At 41.6% G+C, this 24294-nt stretch overlaps 1 protein-coding gene across 1 annotated transcript in view; it reads right to left on the bottom strand.

The window, feature by feature from the left end:
* The window catches only part of FURIN (furin, paired basic amino acid cleaving enzyme), a 182101-nt gene that overhangs the window by 14493 nt on the left and 143314 nt on the right, over window positions 1-24294 (bottom strand). Inside the window, exons 8-14 of the mRNA XM_083184108.1 lie at window positions 17642-17814; window positions 17201-17413; window positions 15104-15204; window positions 10938-11041; window positions 10267-10384; window positions 7435-7614; window positions 7028-7152 (exon numbers count right to left, since the gene is read on the bottom strand). Of these exons, the coding sequence (XP_083040234.1) occupies window positions 7028-7152; window positions 7435-7614; window positions 10267-10384; window positions 10938-11041; window positions 15104-15204; window positions 17201-17413; window positions 17642-17814 (1014 nt within the window). The remainder of the gene's footprint in view (window positions 1-7027; window positions 7153-7434; window positions 7615-10266; window positions 10385-10937; window positions 11042-15103; window positions 15205-17200; window positions 17414-17641; window positions 17815-24294) is intronic.

The raw sequence follows: 24294 nt of genomic DNA, 5'->3' as shown, positions 1-24294 counted from the left end.
TGAATCTAGAAGATGAGAATCATTACACAAGTTGCCCATAGCAACCATTCAACTTTAAAGAAACCATTTGCATTCTACAAAATTATAGGTAGAAGATGGATGTTATGGACTACTTTTTCCCAATATTCACTGTGTTTTACTACTCCCCCTCCGTGTGTGTACACACACACACACACACACACACACACACACACACACACACACACACACACACCCGTTGACCACTAGAAGCTGAAAGTGAGAGTACATTACAAAGGCTGTCCTCTTAAAGGTGTGGTTTGGAAAGGCGTCGGGACGTAGCGCTAACTACTATTCCCCCTCCATGAGGTGAGGTACTGCCACTGACCACTAGCTCAAAGTGAAAGTAGATTGCAGTTGGTAGTCTAGAAAAGTCTTGGCAAGTGATAAATGTGAAAGGTCAGATCAGGCTAGACAGAAACAGAATAAATATGGCAATGGCACAGTGCAAGTCACGCGTTCCCCCAGATAAAAAAAAATTTCACTGATGAAGTCTCATACATTGAGGGGTATTCAATGCCCCTGACGGCAAGCGATGATGGCGAACAGCGCCGATTGCTCGCTCTCAGAGTATTCAACTACCTCCCCTTCACGAGTGTGGCCATTAAAACTGCAGGGCTCCCCACAAAATACAGCAAACTTGCATTTGCTGCGAACCTCACCGTTTAAGAGGATCCTCATTGACCTCTGAGTAAGAGGGTTCTGGCCAAACACTGAATACGGCAATGGGGTTTAATGGAGAGGATAAAGCCAAAAATAAGCCATCCTCGCCATAGAAAAACCCCTTGCTACGGCATTGAATCCCGCCCTTTATCTTCTCTCCTGCACAAATATGATCATTTATGCAACCGATGCAGAAAGTAATATAATTCCGCCACCTCGTTAGATATCGTTACAGTGGTCATTCTCATGCAGCTGACAGGAAATTATCCAACCACAACAAAACCCCTATCCAGTAATGATAAACAGGGGTCCAATATGAACAGACATATTGCCTCCACACACACACAAACACACACACACACACACACACACACACACACACACACACACACACACACACACACACACACACACACAATTTGAAAATGTTACTAGTATTCACATTGCAGAATGCAGTCTTTCAATAAGGAAATCTACGCCAACTCAATGCTTCTACGGTCACAAATTGGTGACCTAACTAGACTTGAGGCCACATAGGAATCTGGGATCACAGTGGGGGGGCCCACAGGGAGTGAGAGGCCCCTGCTATTGCCTGCTGATAGTGCCGTATCACAATCAATACTGCAAGTTAGTGATGGACACGAATGCACAATAAAACTAACACTGCTTATAGCAAGCTAGAAGAATATAAATGTCTTGCTTTAGTTTCACATAAAAAAAATGAAATCTTCTATTACTAGTTGCTTGGGCAACATCACATTTCATTAAAGTTTCCAATAGTCCTCAGATACCAGCATTCAGAGAGACGGCAGTCGGGAAATTATTAAAAATGTATTCTCCGGTAACTTAAGCCAAATGGGTGATGCTCATGGGAACCTGGTTCATTTCTCTAGTAAAGATTAGAGAATTAAAGAAAAATCCAAAGATTCTCAAACTCTATCTAATAAATTGCTTTAGGCACCACCTATAGCAACTTGCATTTTAAATTTGGAGGCAAATAATTTGTGTATTTATTTTAACACTCTATCCAACTAGCCTTATGTAAAGCACTCCCTTTCCTGCTTTACATAAGGCTAGTTGGATAGAGTGTTAAAATAAATACACAAATTTAGGTGCTGCGTGCAACTGCAGCAGCTTTACGGTATGGCTAATTTTAATGGAAGGAACAATTGCATTTGTTCTCAATCAGCAAAGCAGCATCTGGAAAGATCATGGATGATCTCTGAAGCATCTCCAAATTTGAATTCTTCAACTACCTAGAGAAGAGATCAGCTCCACTTCAACAGTTGTCTTATGAGCTGTAGATTACAAGACCAAAGCTACATAACAGGCAGAACGTGACAGTTTATCCGTGGTCTGAGCATGTAATGACTACTGTAAGGTGCTGACAGCTTGCCATGTACTTCAGAAAGGGATCTCATTATTTCGGAAACATTTGGTTCACATTTTTTATGCACGTGCCATTTCGAGAGAGGAATTGAAACACTAATATTAAGGATTTATTTTCAACTTTATTCCAGTAAATTTGTTCCATGTGTGCTGTAATTGTAAGTTCCTGATTTTGTGATAAAAAAAAAAACAACGCAAAAATATAGATGAAAGAACAGTTGTTTACAATTAAATGGTTTTGGAGGGCTCAAAAAGATATGGAAGGGACTAGAACATAACATAAGATGACAAAAAGTATGCTACAATGAGCTTTGTTCTTATATAAAAACTATGATAACCAGGGATTGCTATTTAATGTGAATATTTGAAGGTCTGCTGATATTTTGAACCTATGGTGGCTTGGCTGCAGTCTAGTGTTCTATTGAGATTTCCAGACACTACTTTTTAGTGACCTGCTAGGTCTGGCTGTTCAGTCTTTGAGAAGACTGGTGCAGCACACCAGGCAACCAGTCTGTATGTTCCCCTCACCTAGCCTGAGAGAAAGACCAGAAACCTGCTGAAGAAACTAGTTGTTGAAGATCACTGGAAGCAGGCAGCCTAACTTTCCTCTGAAGAAACGGTTCTACATAACAAGCAGTAATACCAGTTAGGGTGGAAACACTACCTACCACTAATCTGCATCTTTAACACATATACACCTTCAAAACTATGGGTATGATTCGGGGGGGGGGGGGGGGGGGGGGGGTAGATTCACTGAGCTTGAAAAGTGATACAATTGAGTGATAAACCACCAGCTTTTAACTGCTGTACTATAAGCAGGGTTTGAAATATGACAGGTAGGATTTGATTGGTTGGTGGTTTATCACTCTCGATTTGATCACTTTTTAAGGCTTAGTATATCTGGCCCCTGATCGCAAAGCACATTTTTAGTAAATGGACAGAATCATATGCACTGCAGGTGTGCCAAATGGAACAAATGTAAGTGCAGAGAGTTCGGTTTGAACACATTCCACCCAAATCTAAATCTAACTTGCAGTTTAAGAATAAAGCAGCCAGTATTTGCCCTGCACAGAAACAAAATAAGTCACCCAAATCTAAAGGTGCCCATACACTGCCTGCGACGTCTCGCAGCAGTGTACGGACACCCGACAGAGTGCTAGCCGCCGGAACCTTCCCGGCGGCAGCGACACATGCGATCCGTTGTGATGGATCGCATGCGTCCCTGCTTCCAGCCGCCCTAGTCGGGTCCGATGCGCACGGGACCGCGCATCGGACCCGACTGCATGTCAGGGAGAGGCGATTTGTTCCGATTTAACAGGCCGATTGGTCGCAATCGGCCGAAATCGGACCAAATCGCCTCGATGTATGGGGGCCCTAACTCTCGCTGCACATGTTACATCAGCCTCACCTGCAGTGCAGCATGGCTTTGTTCATTTGCTAAAATATGTGCTTTGCGATCAGGGGCCTTATTCTAGTTCACTCTGACAAAATCTTTCTTAGACTGACAAAACAATGCGCACTGCAGGTGGGGCAGATATTACTTGTGCAGAGAGAATTAGATTTGGGTGGGGTTTTACTTCAAAGTGAGAGCTATATTGCAGTGTAAAAATAAAGCAGCCAGTATTTACCCTGCACAGAAACAAAATAACTCACCCAAATCCACCCAAATCTAATTCTCTGCACAAGTTACATCTGCCCCCCTGCAGTGCACATGGTTTTGTCCATCTAAGAAGGATTTTGTCAGAAAGAGTGAACTAGAATAAGGCCCCAGGTCTGCTTAAGCCCCCATATCTATCTCTGTGGCAAAGCCTTTGCAGCGTGCGGACAGGGAGTACAGGGGCACGGCCACTATTACCCTCTGCAGTCCTACAGATCCAACGCCTGATGGATCTGCAGCTCCAAAAAGAATTCAGATGTGCTATAAAAGTTTATATATTAAGTATTGCTGCTAAAATGGAAGTCAATTTAGACAACAAGTGTCAGTTTCAAATCACTCAACAATCATTTCCCACTATATAATTAGTGGTTTGAATGGAAAATTGCGCTATACTGACACAGGGACATTGTCTCTGCCTAAAAGCACTTTCTAAAAGAACAATGCTTCACTGGGATCTACATGCAGTAGTTATTATCAGTCAATCAATGGGGAGTATTAATGTGGGCTTTGTGTGCGGACATCTATTTATTTACAGTTATGTTAATGTGATGCAGTAAGAACAGTTTGATTTGAATGGATTATCTATTAAAATGTGGTATTTTTATGGAAGCAATTGAATTCATTGCGTGCCTATTGGTTGTTTAGTAAATCTCCATTTTCCATTTAGTGATATCTTTGGTAACATCTGGTATCTGATTACGAGACTATTTGCAAATTTTGGCTATTTTTAAAATATATATCCTAGTTATCAATTTAAATTCTAATCTCTTATGAATAAAATCATATTCAGTAGGTGAGTGTTAGGGTGAGATACAAAACCGCATGTGACTGTTATAATGGACAATTGCAATGTAAATGGGGAATAACTGCTTAGTGAGGGTCTAAGATGTATTAGTGACAGTAATAATAAACACTACTATATACTTGGTAATCTCTTATCAGTACAGTCGCTCAATAGTGCAGCTTATCCAACACAAATACATTAACAAGGAGACTGGAAGGATGCAGTATAGGGATTTGAAGCATCTTATAAGCAGTTTCTTATATAGCGCACACATATTCTGCAGCGCTTTACAGAGTATAGCTGAACATTCAGTCCCTGCCCCAGTGCAGCTTACAATCTATATCACATGTACAAGCACACACAGACATTCTCGGGTTAATTTTTTGTTGGAAGCCAATTGACCTACCATTATATTTTTGGATTGTGGGAGGAAACCGGAGTACCCGGAGCAAACCCACGCAAACACATGGAGAATATACAAACTCTGCACAGTTAGAGCCATGGTGGGTATTGAATCCATGATCTCAGCGCTGTGAGGCAATAATGCTAACCAATACACCATCCGTACTGCCCACGTGTTTTAAACACTGAACAGCAAATCACCAATAACAGTAACACGCCTGTATTGGTAACAATTGTAGAAAGCTATAATTAACCGCTACAATATAACCAACAGTATTGTTATATATACACCCAGTACTATTTTAGGAGATCTGCTCATCTTACAGTTCAGAGAAAAGGTCTTATTAAATAAAATGTGGTTGCTGACAATTCTATAAACAGAAAATGAACTGGCGGTCACTAGGGTGGTATTGTATGGTTGTCATTAGGATACTTTGTGTATTGTATCGTGGATACTAGGATGGGCCCTCTAATGTATGCTGGTTCAAAGAACACTTTCTGTACAGGGGTTGTAGTAAACATTTAGACAGTCAAAACTTAAACGAAAGTCTGAAAATTTGGACATGTATATAAGGGTGTCATTTAATCCTTGGGGGAACCTGGGGGGGGGGGGGGTGTTAGCGGGTGCCCCTAGTGGTGGTGTGCCAGTGGTGCACAGCTGGAGGCACCACTGGTGCACACCTATTAATCAGAGGCATGCTCGGAGAAATTTCAGGCCATACCACCAAAGTGATTAAATTGAATAAATGTTGACAGCCAATATAAAAGTGGCTTAGATGCTGCCCCGAGCCAGCACTAGGGATCCCTTATTTTACAATAACTAGCACTGAGCTGAACCAACCAGAGTTAAATGTTCTAGCAGAAACAAAGAGTGAAGTAACTTTAACAGCACAGGAATTTGGTAAATGTATAGAGCACGGAGATCATGGGTTCGATTCCCACCAGTAGAGTGTGTGTATTCTCTTCTTGCTTGCATGGGTTTCCTCCGGGTACTCTGGTTTCCTCCCACAATCCAAAAATATACTGCTAGACTAATTGGCTCCTAACAAATTAACCCTAGAATGTCTGTGTGCGCATGTACATGTGGTAGGGAATATAGATTGTAAGTGCCACTGGGGCAGGGACTGACGTGAATGTTCAAATATTCTCTGTAAAGTGCTGCGGAATATGTGTGCGCACTATATAAATAACTTTTAATAAATAAATAATAAAGTTGCGGATCTAAGTACAGCTGAACATTGCACGAAAGAAAACCCCCTCAGCCGGCGCATTTTAAGACTTCATATGCAGATTCAGAGCAAATGAATCCGTGCAGTCACAGAAAGCAGTTGTTGCATAGGGACTGATGGGTGTATGCACTAAGCCTTGGCTAGAGATAGATAGAGTGGACAGAGAAAGTGCCAGCCAGTCAGTCCCTCACTGCCATGTCACAGGCAGTGTTAGAAAAATGGTTGTTAGTAGATGGTAGGCTTGTGCTTTATTACGCATATTATAAGATGCATATTCAAGTGAAAAGGCAGCTTAGTGCAAGCAGAGTTACACAGGACCTGGCATGCCCAGAAGGATTGTTTGGCGTGACCAGTAATAGTGTATGAGGACACATCTGTATTAGATAAGTCTTTAGATGCTCAGAAATGGTGATGAAATTATATATGGTGGTATGAAACTGAAGCGCCTAATATATTTTAAACATTTAATATACTGCCCACATCAATAGAGGACTTCTAGTCAGTGACCAGACTAGTCTACAGTAGCAACGGTGACACCTGCAGGTTACTCTCAACAATAAATTGCATTCTAATACAGCCTACCTATTCAATATTAGCCAGCGACATCACCGAGGGATTTTATTCACTGGTATGATGACCAGTTGAGCAAATTACACAATGCGTAGCACCAACATCAGGACTCCATATTTAAGTATTCTGTGATTTCTGTTCGAGTGTCCAGATTAAAGAAGAGCAAAAAAAAAAAAAGGTGCCATTTCCCCCCACAGTGGAATAGACTCAGGCGCTAAGGCTTAAACAGACAGATTTTACATAAAAGAGTGTTCTCTTGACCTCTCCACTTCATAAGCACAAAGCACTTCAAAGCAGTCTCAATGGGGAACTTACCATAGTTATTGTTGCTACTGGCATTTTCAATCTCCAGTACCCATTCTCCAGCTGGGTTCTCATCCCAAGAATGTGTCGACATAAATGCCCAATCATTAAAACCTTCTGGAGAGTAATCATGGGGTCTGAATAGGGAATCACAAATATTGAACAATAAATGCTTTAACTATAGAATTAACATTTTTGATTTTACAGGAATTAACAATAATATTGTATGCGAGGGATAATTGTAATTGTAAATTATGCATGTATGGAGGGAGAATTGCTGTGACCGAATTTAAAGCTACCAAATAGCTACATGAATGGCCAGTTGTAGCTACTGATGATGTTCCAACTCTAAAACGCACCTTATAAAACCAGAGAGCATGGCAGGTAATGATAGGAAGGTGGAGACTTAATGTTCTTACCTTGGTGCAAGTAAACAGGAGCGAGTGCCCATAGGACTGGTCAGATAAATGGCGAGGTCCCCCCTGCGGTTGTAGGACAAGGTTAGCCTTGCTTGAACGTGCTCCATGGTGCTGATGTAATTGGACATCCCTGTGCATGGTTCCACTTTCCGCCTGACCTCTAACCGCTTCCCTATGTCCCTAGAAATAAGAACAGCATTCATAGTGCCAGTTACGGATCCTGCTTGCAGAATTCATTATTTAGCTTGCTTGCCATCCCATAGGGATGCAGTTAGTATCCCGGCGGTCGGAATCCCGCTGCAGAAATCCTGGCACTTTGTCCGGGATTAAATTAGTGTGCCAAGCGTATCGAGGCACTGGGCCCGCTGCGTGGCGAGCGCAGTGTCGTGATTCCGACCGTCGGGATTTCATACCAATCCCATAACCTTATCACATGTTTTACACAATTAATTCATCTAAAATAGAACAAATAAAAAGGATCTCGAAACAATAGTGCCAACTTCTAACACGTTAAGGACTAGAAAGTTACTTGGTTGAGTGAACAATAAGAATGATAAATTACTGAACAATGGGTGTGGGTACAATTGTGAAGTCAAAGGTCACTCCTTCCTTCTCTGTACCAATCCATCTCGGGAGTAAGCTAATCAAGACGCAGGAAATATAATCAGAGAAATGATAATCTGCTCTGTTACTTTGCCAAACCAAATCGTGCTATTGCCAATACTGAGGCACAGTGAGCCAGGAGACTGTTGGAGCAGAGATTGCAACGTGTAATGTCTGCCAAAGAACCAGGTGTTCCGAAAACATCCTATTGTTCTTTATTACAGTAGTACAATGTGTATTCTTTACATGCCTACAAAAGGCTCTACTGCATATAAACAGTGACAGAAGGCATTTTACCCAGAGGTATCACAATTCTACTCTATGGAAGTAGTAACTTAGTCACATAATTAGTTAGATCTGCTGTAGCATTCTGTGCGGTTCTACAGGGCAGATGTGGCCACTGCAGACAGATCAGCAGCACAGAAGAGATAAATATAAGCACTGAAAGGTTATTGGAACAAGGTTGCTTAACCCCATCCACAAGTAAAGCACAAGATAGAGCAGCAGCTGTTTTCCCCTGCAGGGCTCCATTCATGCTCAGCTGGACAGAAGCCTCGTTGAGCCTCTGGCTCTGACCCAGTGAGGTGTGAATGGCTTGTGTGTCTAAATCCCCCTAAGAGTCAAAGCCAGGTAATACGCAGTCTGTTCCCAGGACTCACTGAGCATTATTATTTTAGTGAGGAGCAACTTTAGTAGTAACAGCAGGAGCTGTATCCGTTTACATGTGTTCTGCACAGAGACTACAAAATGATATATATGTTCCTGTCTGAGGAATGCTAAAGAATGAAAGACTTGTTCACTTGTTGAGCGCAATGGGGACAGAATAGAGAATAGGTTCCGGCGCGGAGCTGGCACATCATTGCACTTGTTTACACAGGTCATGAATAGTCGCCAGGTAATCAAAAGAAGCGCTTTCCAGCCGATCATACTGAATACCTCTCAACTCAAACCCCCCCCCCCCCCACACACGAAGACGGGAGCCTTCCTTTACTCTGCCAAGGCTAGGATACCAGTTCTAAGCCAAGCTGATGAAAATGACATTTTCCTTACATTAACGATCCTCTATGCATAACATAACTTTGGAGATGACCCGCAATAAAGCAGCAGCAACCTGTCTTTAATTCAATTCTAGGCTCAAGCCCAGTACTTGAGAGAAATGGCACCGCTTACAGAGCGTACACTATAATAGAGGTCTTGCCGCTTCCTAATTGTCAGGATGGAATGTGCACAATCTGAGAGCAGAGCTTAGTACTTACAATCAGACTGCCAGCAGAGACACACCTCTGATACACTGGCATAATCAGAGGCTGCAGCAATTAAGCTGCAGTGTTCAGCACCGCATAAGGGAAATAATTTAAGTCATCATATGGAGATTGTTCTGACCTCATAAAATAGGCCAGTGTTCATTAGGAAGACTACTGTGCAATCTGGATTAAGGTTGTGCTGGCGCACACCAAATGTGCTGGCGTTCTGAGATACCAAGAGACAAAACATTTATCTCAAATACTCGAGGATACAGGACCGTTTTATGGCTCACAAATTTGACTTTTATTCATCAGATATTTCATCTTTTGACATATCATTAATTAAAAAATGGTACACTTTAAAATGATAGCCTTGTGCAGAAGGCAGTTTAAAAAGCCCAAGACGCCAACTGTATTGTTTTTAAAGGAACATAGGCATATTAATGCAACAGCGTGTCCTTTCCATTCAAATACTAGTAGATCCATATTAGAGATATAGGTACTTGTGTAGTTTCACGGCTGAGGACTCGGTGGCTCGCTACGCTCGCCACGCTATTTAAAATCATCTCCATGCCAACATGGATAGTGGAGGTATGAACTATCCATGTTGGCATGGAGTTAAGTTACTTTTTTGGACATATTTCGTGGCGAGCGTACACCCGGAAGTAGCACGGCGCCATGGTGGCGCCGTGAAACTACACAAGTACCGAGATATATCTATCTAATCTATATATACAGTAACAATCTATATATGCGAAGCACCCTTGGCATTCAGTAATACATAGACTACGAGCAAGCACAATGGTCATCATTCTCCATTAGGGTCATTACATGGCCCATTATAGCCAGAAAGGTTTGCCTTATATCCTCTAATGCAGGGTTGGCCAACTAGGTGGTCTGGTAAGTGGGAACGGTTGCTAGATCTTAAAGACCGGTTTGGCCAGCCCTGCTCTAATGGAAGAGGAATAAAATCTTCATTACTCACTTGGGTTCGGTGAGAATGTTGATTACACATTTTCTCTGAGGTCCCACGGAGGTCCAGTTTTTAGCAAGAGTTACCATAGCACCAGCATCCAGGAGCCCATATCCATATGAATGGCTGACTAGAAGACACAAAACATGTTGCCTTACAAGGAGGACAGGAGTATGAAAATCTTACATTATGTGGGTGCACATCAAGAAAGGCACATACAAAAGGAAAAATATATAAGAAAAAGGAAACTGCACTTATAGTCCAGTCAAATTAGCACAAAAAAGGGCAGTGCCTTCCAAAAATTACAAGGTAAATATTCCCTATTTGGCATTACAGATCTAGAGGGCAATGGTTTATGTACATAAACCTTTCACATTTGCGCCCCTAGCAGTGTTGTAATAGTCTCAGATTTTGTAAAATTACAGAGCCATCATTATGCATCACAGTTTATCTTCGGTCAAATTAAAGCTCATTTAAAAGCAACTGACGTAACTAATATTTTTTATCTTACTAAAACCAAAAGGCTCCATTTGAATCTAAAAGTGGTAAAAAAAAGCTACAATAACTGGCTGAACTAGCCTCTAGTTAAGCCACAGATATTATTAGCTAAAACACACATTTGAATACTACTGCTGGCTGGCAATTCAAAAGTAATGCCTTTTTTCCAAGGCCTTTTAGATTACCTTTGCGTCCAACTCCATTGGTTATCCAGTCATTCGCGTTAAGGTGGGATGGGTTTGATGTTCGTACAACTAGATGTTGCATATCCCTCCAGGTGAGGTTATTACTGGAAGAAAAGAAATGGCGCAATGAAAGCTTGGAAGTAGAGCAAAATATTTGGCTTCCGCTATTAATTTTATTTAGGAACATCAGTGTCCAAGGCACGGACTGGGATATCACACTCATTTGTTTTATCAACTTTAATGTATAAAATGATCTTTAACGTACCAATTTAAACACTTGTTGTCATAGAAACAAGTATGCTTTTGTTTTGTATCAGCCAAAAGGTTTAAATGGATGCTCAAACGGACTGCACTGAATAGAAGGCAATGCCACTGACAAATGTGGAAATATTTAATCTATAATCAAACCCAGAGACTCAAGAAAAAAAAAAAAAAAAGGAAGAAGAATAAAATAATTGTTCACTGCTACAATACAATCGAAAGAGCAAAAAAAAAAAAAAAAAAAAAGGAAGAAGAATAAAATAATTGTTCACTGCTACAATACAATCGAAAGAGCAAAATCAATAGAGGAAACGAAATGTGGATCCTCTCAGCAGAGACAATGTATGTGATTAAGATCATTTACAAACAGGGTAGTAACTGAGAAACAATGTAATTAGGTTTGTAAAAAGGAGTGAAGCTACAGTACAAGTCCAACCACTGCATAGTACAGTACTTCTGCATATCATAAGAACCAAGAAGAGTTATGCTGGGTACACACTAGATGTCCCCCTCCCGATATGCATGATATATCATTAATGATATCTGTATCGCGCATGTAGTTAACAATATTGCCCAGTGAGTACCTAGCATTATGGTGTGTGTAGATTGTGAAAGCAGAAATGCTTTTGCTGGCTGAAGCCTCTGGGTTTCTGTTGGCTTTGCTCTCTGAGAAGGACCCAATCAGATGCATGCATAGAGGGACTGCCTGAGCCAAAACACAGAGCTGTCCTTTGTCTTATTAATCATATATGTAATTAAAGTACATATGAGAATTGGTATAGTATCAGTGTCAGGATGTATCGTGGAAACATTGCTTAGTACATCCCGCCCTATGTGAGAGAAGAGTATGCTCATAATATATTGTCTTTTTCACAGATTGATTCAAGATTTTAATGCCACTGGGTCTGCTTGGCTACAAACAGCAGAAGCACAGATGTCTAGTTGGAGGGAGTGAGGGTAGTTACCATAGATGAGCTGCAGCAGAGGTCAGAGGTAAAGCTAAGCCAGTGAGTAATACTGTGTACACACCAGGACGACAAGGGTCCGATCCCATCAATCTAGATCCAATTCCGACCGATTGGATGTAGATTGTGTGGTGATTGCAGGGCTGGTGCAAGGCACCGGAGCGCCCCAGGCGAGTCGGGGTGGGGGCGCCCCGGTGCCCGGGGGGTGGTACCTGTATTATAAAACTGGCGGCGTCGGCGTCCCTGCAGTGCTGGAGCGGGCAGGGGTGTCCGTGCCGCGGGGGTACCTGCGGCGCTGTCACTGTGTATAAAGCTGCTGTCGGCGGCAGCGTGGTCCCTGCAGTGAATAGAGAATAACTAGCGCTATGCGGCGGCGCGAGAAGCGCTTCTGATTTTGAAAACACTTGCCGCACACCGATTGGCTGAATCTCAGCCAATCAGCGTGCGGCAAGTGTTTTCAAACCCAGAAGCGCTTCCCGCGCTGCTGCATAGCGCTAGTTATTCTCTATTCACTGCAGGGACCCCGCCGCCGCCAGCAGCAGCTTTATACACAGTGACAGCGCCGCAGGTACACTCGCGGCACGGACACCCATGCCTGCTCCAGCACCTGCCCCCTCCAGCACTGCAGGGATGCCAACGCCGCCAGCTATATGCACATGCTGGGGGTGAGGGGCGAACTGCCGCCCTCCAGGTGCCGGCGCCCTAGGAAAATGCCTAGAGCTGCCTAGTGGTGGCACCGGCTCTGGGTGATTGGGCCCTTTTCTGTCCTGGTGTGGTCCAATACCGGTCCCGTGGGTCGGTCGGTCGTTATTCAGATCCTACCTGCAGCAGGTAGGATCTGAACGACCATACTCCTGGGTGCGGGTCGCCATCGGATCTGACCCGCTCACGGTGCATATGGTGAGCGGGTTGTGCCCCCCGCGTCCATCGCGAGAGGGTCGGAGGAAACACTGACGACCGGCTCACATCGTGCATTGTGAGCGGGTCGTCCTGGTGTGTACCCAACATAAGACAGTAGTTTGATATAAGATGTATTAGGCAGTGGTTCTCAAACTTATGCTGGGTACACACCAAAACTATTTGGGTACAACCCCATCAATATGGATCCAATTCAGACCGATTGGGTCAAAATCATTTTGACTGCAGGTAGGATCTGTATAAGATCCATTCATCTGAATACAGATGGGATCGCCCGATTTTCATCCAATTCAAATCGTTTGGTGTGTACCCAGCATTAGTCCTTAGGACCCAAAACTGTTCACGTTTTCCAGGTAAACCAACATTTTTAAAGATAAACAAGTAAAACAAATTATTTCACTTGTGAGTCTGTAGAGACCAGAAAACATAATTGTACAGTATGTTTGGGGTCCTGAGTACAGAGTTTTGAGAAGTTAAGGTATTAGGCGGTGGGTATAGTTGTAGGCTTTGTTGCAAGGGGTGATTCATTTGGATTTGATTATGGAGGAGAGCCACTGATTGTACTTGCAAACTGGGCAGTAAACATGGAGATGTCAGAGGGGAAGATTAATCTTTATGCAGAATTTAAGATTGATTGAAGCTGGGATAGATGTGTTAAGGTCCATACAGCAAATCACAATTGACCATTTGCTCCTAAACATGGAAAACCGACAACAATGGTCCTTCAGACAAAAAGGTTAAATTAATTTATGCAGCTTTTGTCCATTTTACAGCTTTTGGTAGCAAATGGTTGATTTGAATCTGGTAATTTCTGGGAACAATTTGCAATCAGCCAGATTGGAAATATAGTCTTATAGTGTGTATGAGTCTTAAGGAGAATGCTAAAGAGCAGATGGTTGCAGTAGTCAAGGTGCTAGATGTGTAGGCACATTCTGACCATACAGTATGCTAATCTTGAGCAACAGTTGGAAGAGACGGTAGTGTGATGAATAAAGGAGTGGACGAATCCATATAGAAGCAAGATAGTGGGTTTATGAGAAGGAATATTTGTGTTATTGACCGAGATCTGAAAAGAGTAAAGGCTTTGGGGATGTGAGAAGATGGTCATTCTGATTTAGACATGCTGAGTTTTAGGAAAATTTGGACATTAAATGTTTAGATCACAGAAAGACAGATACACAAGGGGAGAGGTTATGGAAGAAGAGGCTGATTTGCCATGATCAGTATAGGATGATTACATTGTGTGAATTGCCGCATGTGAGACTGCAAAAAAGTACGGTAGAAGACGTTTAGAGAAATTACAGTTTGAATTTGCGGAAACTGGAATAATTAATTTCTCATGTGTGCAGACTCAGTGGAATATTGGGGATGGAAGTCTGATTGCAGACATTCGAAAATGACGTGAGAGGAGAGAAATAGATATCGGTGGTAGCTTGGAAGCAAAGGGGAGATAAATAGATTGTCAGATAGAGACTGGATTGAGAGATGGTTTATCATGAAATAAATTGGTGTTTAAGATGATATGTGCCACGGGAGAGAGGAAAAGTTAAAGAAGTGGGATCAAGGCGGTTATGTGGAGACAGGAAGGTTAAATGGGGAGGAGGTGGAATAGGGGCAAGGGTGCAGATTGTATGTTAAAATTATGAATGTACTTCACTTTTGAGTACAAAGGTGGGGTTGGGGAATGTAAAGATGTAGATATATCTTGTAAAGTGGTGTGTGTTTGCCTTTGAAGTAGGTGGCAAACCATGGGCTCTGACAAAGGAAGTTGGAGGAGGTATAGGTGGGCCAAGAATTTTGAATGTTAAACACGAGAAGTGACAACACATTTAGCAATATAATCTTCTAGCAATCCCTTGGAACCAGTGACATCAGTAGAATACAGCCTGTACATTCTCACGAATTCCATGTGAATGGATATGATGCATTTTTATGTATTGGCTTTAAATAAGTTGCACAGTAAGAATGGGCAATTTAATGTTTATACAATCTGAGTTTAGGTGTAGAACACATATGGCATACTTTGCTTCCAGAGCGAGAGCGATAACTCCTGCAGCGAGAGGGGCTGATGCAGATGTCCCAGTGTGAGTGTCTGTACATTTCTGCCTCAAATCAGTGGTTACCTGATAGGGGGGAAAAAAATATCCAGATCAGAAATTCTGAACCTCTCTCAATGCGTAATACATTCATATTCATGATCACACGGTGTGCTGCTAAATCACAACATTTGAGTGTAACAAGTCTCTAGGTCTCTGCTGCTCGGTTGCTATGGATTTCTATTGCTCAAGCATGGACTCTACACCTCTCTAAATATTGTGGTACTAAAGCCCCAGCATATTCTCACAACATTGGGGATGACAGCATGTATACATACAAACATTATCACTAATACATTATAAAAACATAACAGGACTTCATTACACTTTTTTCTGAAGAATGAATGTCTAATGAAGTCTTGGAATGTTGCATTAATGAGTCCGCAGATGAGAGCCATGAGTGCTGGCCAGCTACTAGTTACATTGTGGTCAGCTGCTACATCACTCTTCACAAAAGGCTTCTACAAAATTTTAATTTCATTACAATACTGTATTTTTTATCTCCACACACACACACACACACACACACACACACACACACACACACACACACACACACACACACACACACACACACACACACACCTTAGATTTTATATGTTTACATGCAATCAAAATGTTCTGATTTCTCCTAGCTGCCATGTTACAGGCTGCGTTTATGAAATTATCTGGTTGGCTTATACTTTATCTCGATCCACTTTATCTCCATCAAAGACTTAAGCCATGTACACACCCTGGGGTGATTTCGGCTGAGCCCTGTGTGTATCAAGATGTAGTTAAGCCGTGAGAGACGTCTGACTGCATCCTGTCAGCCCCAGGAGCCGCGGCCAAATGTACAGTGTAGAAAGAATATTCTTGCCTGCACTGACTATTTAGCCAGGCAACAACGACTCTGCGGAGCCGCGCATCGCTATCGCCCGCTGTGTACACATGGGGCTATTTAGGCGAACCTACTAAGCGATTTTGACGATGTAGTCAAAATTTCTTAGAAGAACCGTGTATACACCCCTTTAAGCTGTGTACATGCTGAGATATTGGGTAATTTTGACTAAGTGATTTTGAGTAGATGCACAAGAGATTTTGACTAAGCGATTTTGTCTTACTAATGATAGTCTATGATCTAGTGAAAATGACCTTGCCTGCACAGTCCATCTATGCTAGGAGATACTGACACAGTGTCGGTATCTAAGTTCTAAGCAACGGACTATCTAAAATGTCAAAATCACACCATGTGTACCCTTTAGTAAATAGACCAGAAAGTCCATAATCTTATCGGATTGTTAGGGAAAGGACAGAAAAAAACGACTACTGTACATAAGGGCCTGCTTGACTGACTACGTGTACAAAAGATGTTCTACACTACAGTAAAAACATTTATTAACAGGTGTTTATATAGCACAGGAAAATTCCGCAACACGTCACAGTCCTGCCCCATTGGAGCTTGCAATCTACGTATGTTCTCTATCACATTTGCACACATACACACTAGGGTTACTTTTGTCAGAATTAAGCTACCTGTGTTTAGAAAAGGTTGTCATGATCACTACACTTAAAAAGGCAGGGGCACTAGACAACACACAGATACATTTATGTATACCTTCAATTTTCCCGAAAAGTACTGAAATGGGAGAACAGCAAACAAATACAATTTGTCCAGGTTGTACGTAGAAGAGTTACAGATTTATTGGAAGCCACAAGGCAAACATAAAAGAACACACTTGGTACAGTGTGAAGGTCCAGCTGGCAGCTGGGGGATGGAACGCTGTCCCACAGATACCAGTGGTTATTTAAAATGACACGACAAATGCAGACAGCTTTTAAAAAGAATCACAGAAATATGGAAAACTAATGCAGCAATTACAAGGTGGGAATGATGCAGGAATTTGTACAAGAGGTAATAAATGTCACTCACTGGAATGAGATGTTTGTGCTCTCTGTTATTCAAATAAATTAAGGGGCAGAGATAATGGTTTCCTGTCCTTGCAATGAGAAGGGAGTAAAAGGGACACAATACAGTACTTACGATCTGCTTTTCATTCTGGCTCCCACTGCTGTATGTAGTTGCCAGTGTAGATGAGCAGGCCTCGCTGTACCATGGCACATTGCCAAGCTGGGTAGTGCTGCTGATGGACAGTGTGTAGATGCTGTTTGTGTATCCATCACAGTTGCAGCTGTCACGTTCTCTCCCTCCATTCCCAGACGCCCAAACGTATATAGAGCCCAAACCATTACGACCCTGAAAGAAAGGCAAATAGATGTTAACAAACAGGTTTGATCAGGAAGTGGTGTGTAAGCCAAACCTTTTGGTAGAATGATCTCCGGGTCTAATTAGACTGCAAGAAACGCACTGCTGATTGTGTATTGTTTGAGATGACGCAAACACAAATGAGAACCCTGTTTAACTAGATAAAGACCACCTGCATAGTATATTATATTGTATAAGAGACCTGATTTTGCAGCCTACCTGGCTGACCCCTCTTAAAAATGCCTCTTCTGCCAGATGGGCCGGACCATCCACAGTCTTTCCATCGTCTTCCGGTCCCCAGCTGGCACTGTAGATGTGGATGTGGTTAGGGTTGAGTCCAAGTGATCTTGCTTCTACCGCATCTGTCACTTCCCCATCCAGCATACGAACACCTATCAGCAAGATACATAAAAAGAGAACAAAGGTTATAATGGTTAAATATGGCAGATTTATGAACCATTTAATATAAGAAATGACAGGACAAATATAAAATGAGGCATTAGAAAGTAAAGCTCTATAAGACCAGCAAATCCAAAATATAAGTTGATCCAATATAAAGTTATGGGGTGGGGAACCTTCACATTAATGACCGACTAAGGCCAGAAACCCTCTTGTCTTTTGTGTAGGACATCCATTGTACTTCTAAGACTGGTAGCCCTTCATCTGTTCAGGTAGAATGGGGAGGGGAGTACCTAACAAAGGAGGTATGTCTATAAAAAAAAGTTCTGCATTCTGTTATGGCAGATAGAAAGGGCATGGACTCACTTGGTTCTGAAACAATGGCTTATATTCCGTGCCTGTTAGAGTGCTGCCACTCCCAGATTAAAAAAAAATATATAATATAATATAATATATATATATATATATATATATATATATATATATATATATATATATATATATAAATATATATACACACACATACATATAATATATACACACACACATATAATATATACACACACACAATATATATAAATATATATATATATATATATATATATATATATATATATATATATATATATACACATATACACACACATACATACATATATACACTTCCCAGAAGTCCGCACTCACATCCTAAGGAAGTGAGAAGAGGGGTGCTCAGCTAAGAAGATACACTATTGCAGAAGATCACCACACATTCAGATCGGCAGAAAAAAAAATTATGCACTGGAGTGAAATGTACTCAGCTTTTTAATTTAATATAAAGGCATAGTTGTCAACGTTTCGACCCACTAGGGGTCTTTCAAGACGGGTACAGAAACATACCTCAGTACAGCATGCATACATATAAATATACACACACACACACACACACACACACACACACACACACACACACACTTACTTAAAAACTAGTTTATAACTACAGTGAATATATTAATATTGATTAACGACAAAACAATCCTGGGCTCATCAATACAGAACCAGTTCCAAAGAATAATAAATGATTGCCCAAGGCCAGAAATATACAGACAGATGTGATCAATAAACTCATTAAAAAGGGAATATGACCATCACAAAATCAAACAGAGGCATTTGTGCATAGGAGGAGATTATGACTGCTACAATATATAAAAAAGAAGGGTGGGGATAAAGACACAAAATACTACATTATAGAGGAATGTTGTATTGTACCTTTCAAAAACTTCAAAACTGGACAAGCCATGCGTCACATAACAAGGCTAAAGACATTAAGAGGCATGCCATACAATATGCATGACACATTGCCACCGCTAGGTGGATAATGCTTCACTAATCCAGTGGCGGATTGATATACAGTATAGTACTGAAGGAGCCATGCCATTCATCGAGAATGGGACGCACTTGCGTCCGAGACGATCGTGGGTCTCATTTCTCAGCAAATGTCATTGTGGCTCCATCAGTACAGTACAAGCTCGGGCAACCAGGCTGTGTAATGTACAGTGGCCAGGTGGAACGTCCAGGTCCCCTAGGAAAATTATTGGTACTTATGTTAGTTGGGAGCTCACTAAGCTATTTGCCTTGTTTTACGCGTCCGCTCGCCACACTATATAAAATAAACTCCATGCCAACATGGATAGTGGGGGTATGAGCGTACTTACTATATTGGGCGCCCAACTAACATAAGTACCAAATTATTTCATAAACCTAGCATCCTGCAGTTCCCGTAGACAATGCAGCATACAGTTAGTATGGCTGATGGCAGATAGAGACAACATGGGAAGGGGGGGTGTTATGATGGAACCTTTACAGCCTATAACAAACTACCATATTATGGGAATTATAAATTAAGATAAGAAGAGTAAAGTGGAGTCTCCTTAAATTCCATCCAGGGTAACCAGGTAACTCTAAATTTAGCGGATATTTCTGTTGCAAAGGTTATAATATAGTCTATATCCATTTATACATCAGATGTGCAGAGGCCAATATTAAATGGTACAAGCAGTGGAAATCAAGATTATAAATCCAACATAATGGAGAGTTTGTATGTATTTTCCATAAAGAATTATTCAAAACAACACACAATTAAGGATATTGTGCAGGCCATTGAACTAGATGTGGGGATCTACAGTACCAGGATTCTCCTTGGTAAAGTAAACACAATGATGCAAAGATTCATAGGGATCTCCAAAAAAAAAAAAAAAAGCCTGGCATTAAGTCCAGAAAATGCTTATTAGAATGGGATACATGAATAACCATTCAAAAGTAAAATAAAACAACAAACCCAGAACTACATGGACAGGGAGCAAGTTTAAAATCTGTTCCTTCCACATCAGTGACAAATGTGTGTCCCCTAAAACCACTTGAGGAAAAAAAAAAAAAGGGTGGGGGGGGGGGGGTCTTGGTAGATTGCCGTTTGTGGCACCTACCAAACATGGATTACAGGTCTGTCTTGTTAGGGTATCAGATAATGAATGAAACACATACTGTAGTTCAATATAGGATTTGTGTGTCAGAAATAGCTAGCCTATGTCCAATTGGCTGGTGATAACTAAACTAGGATACATATTGATGAGCTCGTATGTCCAAATTGCACATGAATGGGAGATCGATGTTATTGCCAAGCATAGTAAGCGTTTTGCCTGGGCAAAGTAAGAGCCTATTTTTGCATAAACGGAAGATGCGGACAAATGAGACGCTCTTCCACCGCGGTGAGCAGTGGCAGATGAGTAGTTTTTGGTGCATACTTGAAGCCGAGCTCCTTGGACATGGGTGGCAATTTCTTTTGTCGCAATAATTGCATACACGTACCGCATGCCAGAACCTCCGCATTTGCTCTGTATTCTGTCTTTGCAAGCGCTTGGGCAATCGCAGACACCGCACACATGGCCAAAGGAATGGTTTAGAAATAGCTTGGGGAACGGTTTGTCTGCGAGAGTGTAGAGCGACGACGCTGCTGGTTGCTTTAGTAAACAGCATTGAAGGGCCTGTGTTGGGGGGTCCATTGTGACCCAGGTTGGGTCATAATTGGTCTCATCAGCTTTGTCTCGATTTCGCAAATACATATCAGACATACTCGCCAATTTTGTAGGCCCTCCCAAGGGACCAGGCTGCAGAGAAGCAGTGCGCACCATTTTCTTTCTGCACGCTAGTATTTGGAGCTCCATAACTTCTTTTCTGGTGATCAGATTCTCTTAATTTTTTCTTCTCCCTATATCTGTAGCTCCGCTCTGACGAAGTTAATGGTGGTTGTCGGTTTTGTGGCAGATTTAGACTTGGATCCTTGCTCTTCTTTCGTGGAATGACGCTGTTTCAGGTGTTCAAAGTGCAGCTGCTTCTAAAATTTTCCGAGTAGATCAAAAGTTGTTGCATTGAACCAGGCATATCCAAACTATGGCCCTCCAGCTGTTGTGAAACTACATATCCCGGCATGCCTTGCCATAGGTTTTAGCATTCCCTAATAGCAAAACTGTGGTAAGGCATGATGGGACTTATAGTTCCACAACAGCTGGAGGGCCATAGTTTGGACATGCATGCATTAAACCCTTTTCGAATGAGCTACTGTATCACTCACTTCCGTGGCACTTGTAGTTTTGGCGCAATGGCACGTGAAAGAATCAGAGTGCTGCAAATTGTGCCGAAATTTGTCTGAAACGCGATGGCGCACCACCTGAAAAGATAAGGCGATTATAGAACAATACAATACCAGACAGAATATGGGATTGTTGCCCTGGGCGCTCTTGATGTATAACAATTTTCTCTCCTCAATCAAGATGGAGAATACCGAAAAAAAGGAAAGAAAATACAAAAATAGTGTAATTCTGTAACAATCCCTTTTTAAAAATATTTGAAATGTGACTGTACTGGTCCTACTCCGTACCAGAATGATGGGTCTACTAGAAATGTAGACAACTGCGCAAATTGGGGGAGATCACTCCTTGCAACCAACTGCTTCCACTTCATAAGGCACTTGGTACTCAAATGATAAGATGGGAAACCATCATGGTGCAGTAAAATTTAATAAAAAACATATAAAACATCCACAGGGTATACAGCAAATGGACTCTCACCATAGACTTATGTCCACAGAAATTGTAGACATAAAACGCAAGATGTAAGTCGCCACAGGCGTCCCTGGAACTGCTGCGGTGGGTTGGAGTCCTTTGGCGATCCCTCTGTTTAAAATCCGACCGGTTTCGATACCATGCGGTATCTTTCTCAAGGTATGAAAGCATGGTGCCCGGTGACAGGTTAAATACCATCTCTCATAAAATGTAAGTGAATCCTATTTCCAGACATGGATCGTCTAGCCGTCTAAATAAAACACATACATAACACTAAAAACATGAATCCAGTCCGTGTATTAAAGTGTCTCTGGTGCTTTTGCCGCTCAAAACCTTTTCTATCTTCCGTTAGGTCACTTCCGGTATCACGTATTTCTGACTGTGACTCACTTCCGGTTTCGGACCCCACCGGAAGTAGATTTTGCGTGTCAAGTTCAACTTCCTTTTTCATTTGGAACGCAAAGGAAGTGACACTTGCGTTTCAAACGGCGGCCATGTTTTTCCTCTCCTGAGTTCCGTTTTTTGCTTGTATTTTATCAAGTGCGGCAATAACCTCAGGAATAAAGGGTAAACGTCAGGATAACAAGGACTGATAAATAAACAATAAGAAAATGACAATAAACTATAAAAACCATTTGGTTTCGAAATCCTTGTTTAACCCATTGGGTACCAAGGTTTGATAATAGAAAATTTTTTCCATCTCACATTTGGCAAGTCTTTTAGTTGAATCACCTCCTCTCACATTAGGACAAGATTATAGAACAATGTAGTTTTAATGTGCGGGCAACCTTTCTGCTCTGTCGATCGGTACACGTGCACGGTGTACTGAGTGGTGGGGCGAGGAGCGGTACATGTTTTCACGACAGGGAGTGCAGCCTGCATTACCTGCTGAGCGTGCGAGAAAGACGTGTAATCCATGTAAAAAAACACAGAGGTGAAGTAGGGAAGACCAACGGTTTCCATTTTGAAATTAAAACATATATTACTTATGAAATTGCCAATGAAGGGGGCAGGGACATGCATGTTATACCAGTATTGGCCAACTAAACTAAACTGTCAGGGAACATCTGTTTAGGAAAGTCACAGGGGGATACAAATGCACTAGCTATGGAAAGTTAGACTGTATAACATTAAAGTTCTGGTCTGAAACTTTCTATCAGAGCGCCTGATTTTGTGGGAAGAATGCAAGTAAATGTAATCTACAACAGAGTTGGTCATAGGAAGGCAATAGCAAATACCAGCTCTAGTGTTGTCCTTGGTAAACAATAGCAATAATAGCAGGGGAGCGCTTCTGCATAAATAGATATATTCATAATCATTTTTTATTTTAGCATAAAACATACATAAAAAAATGAAATTGCAAACATATGCTACAAGATAATGCCTCCAGATATAACCCCAATGAGGGGTTATATCTGGAGGCATTATCTTGTGGCATATGTTTACAATTTAAGGTGGTTTTTTTTGTGTGGTTTTTTTTATGCTAAAATAAAAAAATGATTATGAATATATCTATTTATGCAGAAGCGCTCCCCTGCTATTTTTTAGGTTTCAAATCAGGGCTGAAGAGGGAGCTGCAAGCCGCATAGAAAATTTATAATATTTTTGAATATATAGCAGCTAGTTATTTACATTTATATTGTGTTTTTAAATACGTTAATTAGCGCCTGATTTTGGAGTATTAACATTGTTATTTATAGTCCCTGGTAAGCATACTGTAGCTATAACTTCAGGCTCTATTTTTCTTATCAGCATTAGTGTAGCAATATACAGTATTATAGCCGTATTTAATTGCTTTATCGATCATTATTTTTGTAACAACGTTCAAGCCACCACAGTTCTCCATCTATACTGCTCATAAAGGGGCATTATTTCAGCCCCTTTTCTGATGAGATCACTTATACATACAGAGCGATCTGTGCTCTTTTTCTGTCGCACATTTGCTTTCGCCATGCCCCTACACACATAGCGATGTAGGGGCATTTTCGATGTGATCTAGCAATGTGATCTAGCTGTTACTTCAAGGACAGCTTTTTTCCCCTTGAAAAAGCTGTCCTTGAAGTAACAGCGAAACGCGTTGGCGATTCATTGGGACCTGCCTTGGCTACTTTGCCCTGTACCTGCCAACTGATCTGGACATTGACACACTCTCTTTTTCCCAGCACCCGGAGCACTTTACTATTCAAGCACAAGTGCACTTTATTGAGGATTCCACATTTGTATTTAAATCCTCCCCAGGACTGAGTACCCTTCCCACAAACGCAAACGCTTCCTAGAGAGGATCCCCACAAACAAACAAGTCCTTCCCAGGACGGGACACCTCCAGTGGCAATCTTTGGGAATACAAACACTGGACTCCAACAACAACTTGGTCTC

The sequence above is a fragment of the Crinia signifera genome, chromosome 4, assembly GCF_055691185.1.
Source record: "Crinia signifera chromosome 4, ASM5569118v1, whole genome shotgun sequence".
NCBI lineage: Eukaryota > Metazoa > Chordata > Amphibia > Anura > Myobatrachidae > Crinia > Crinia signifera.
This window is presented reverse-complemented; position numbering and strand designations above follow the sequence as displayed.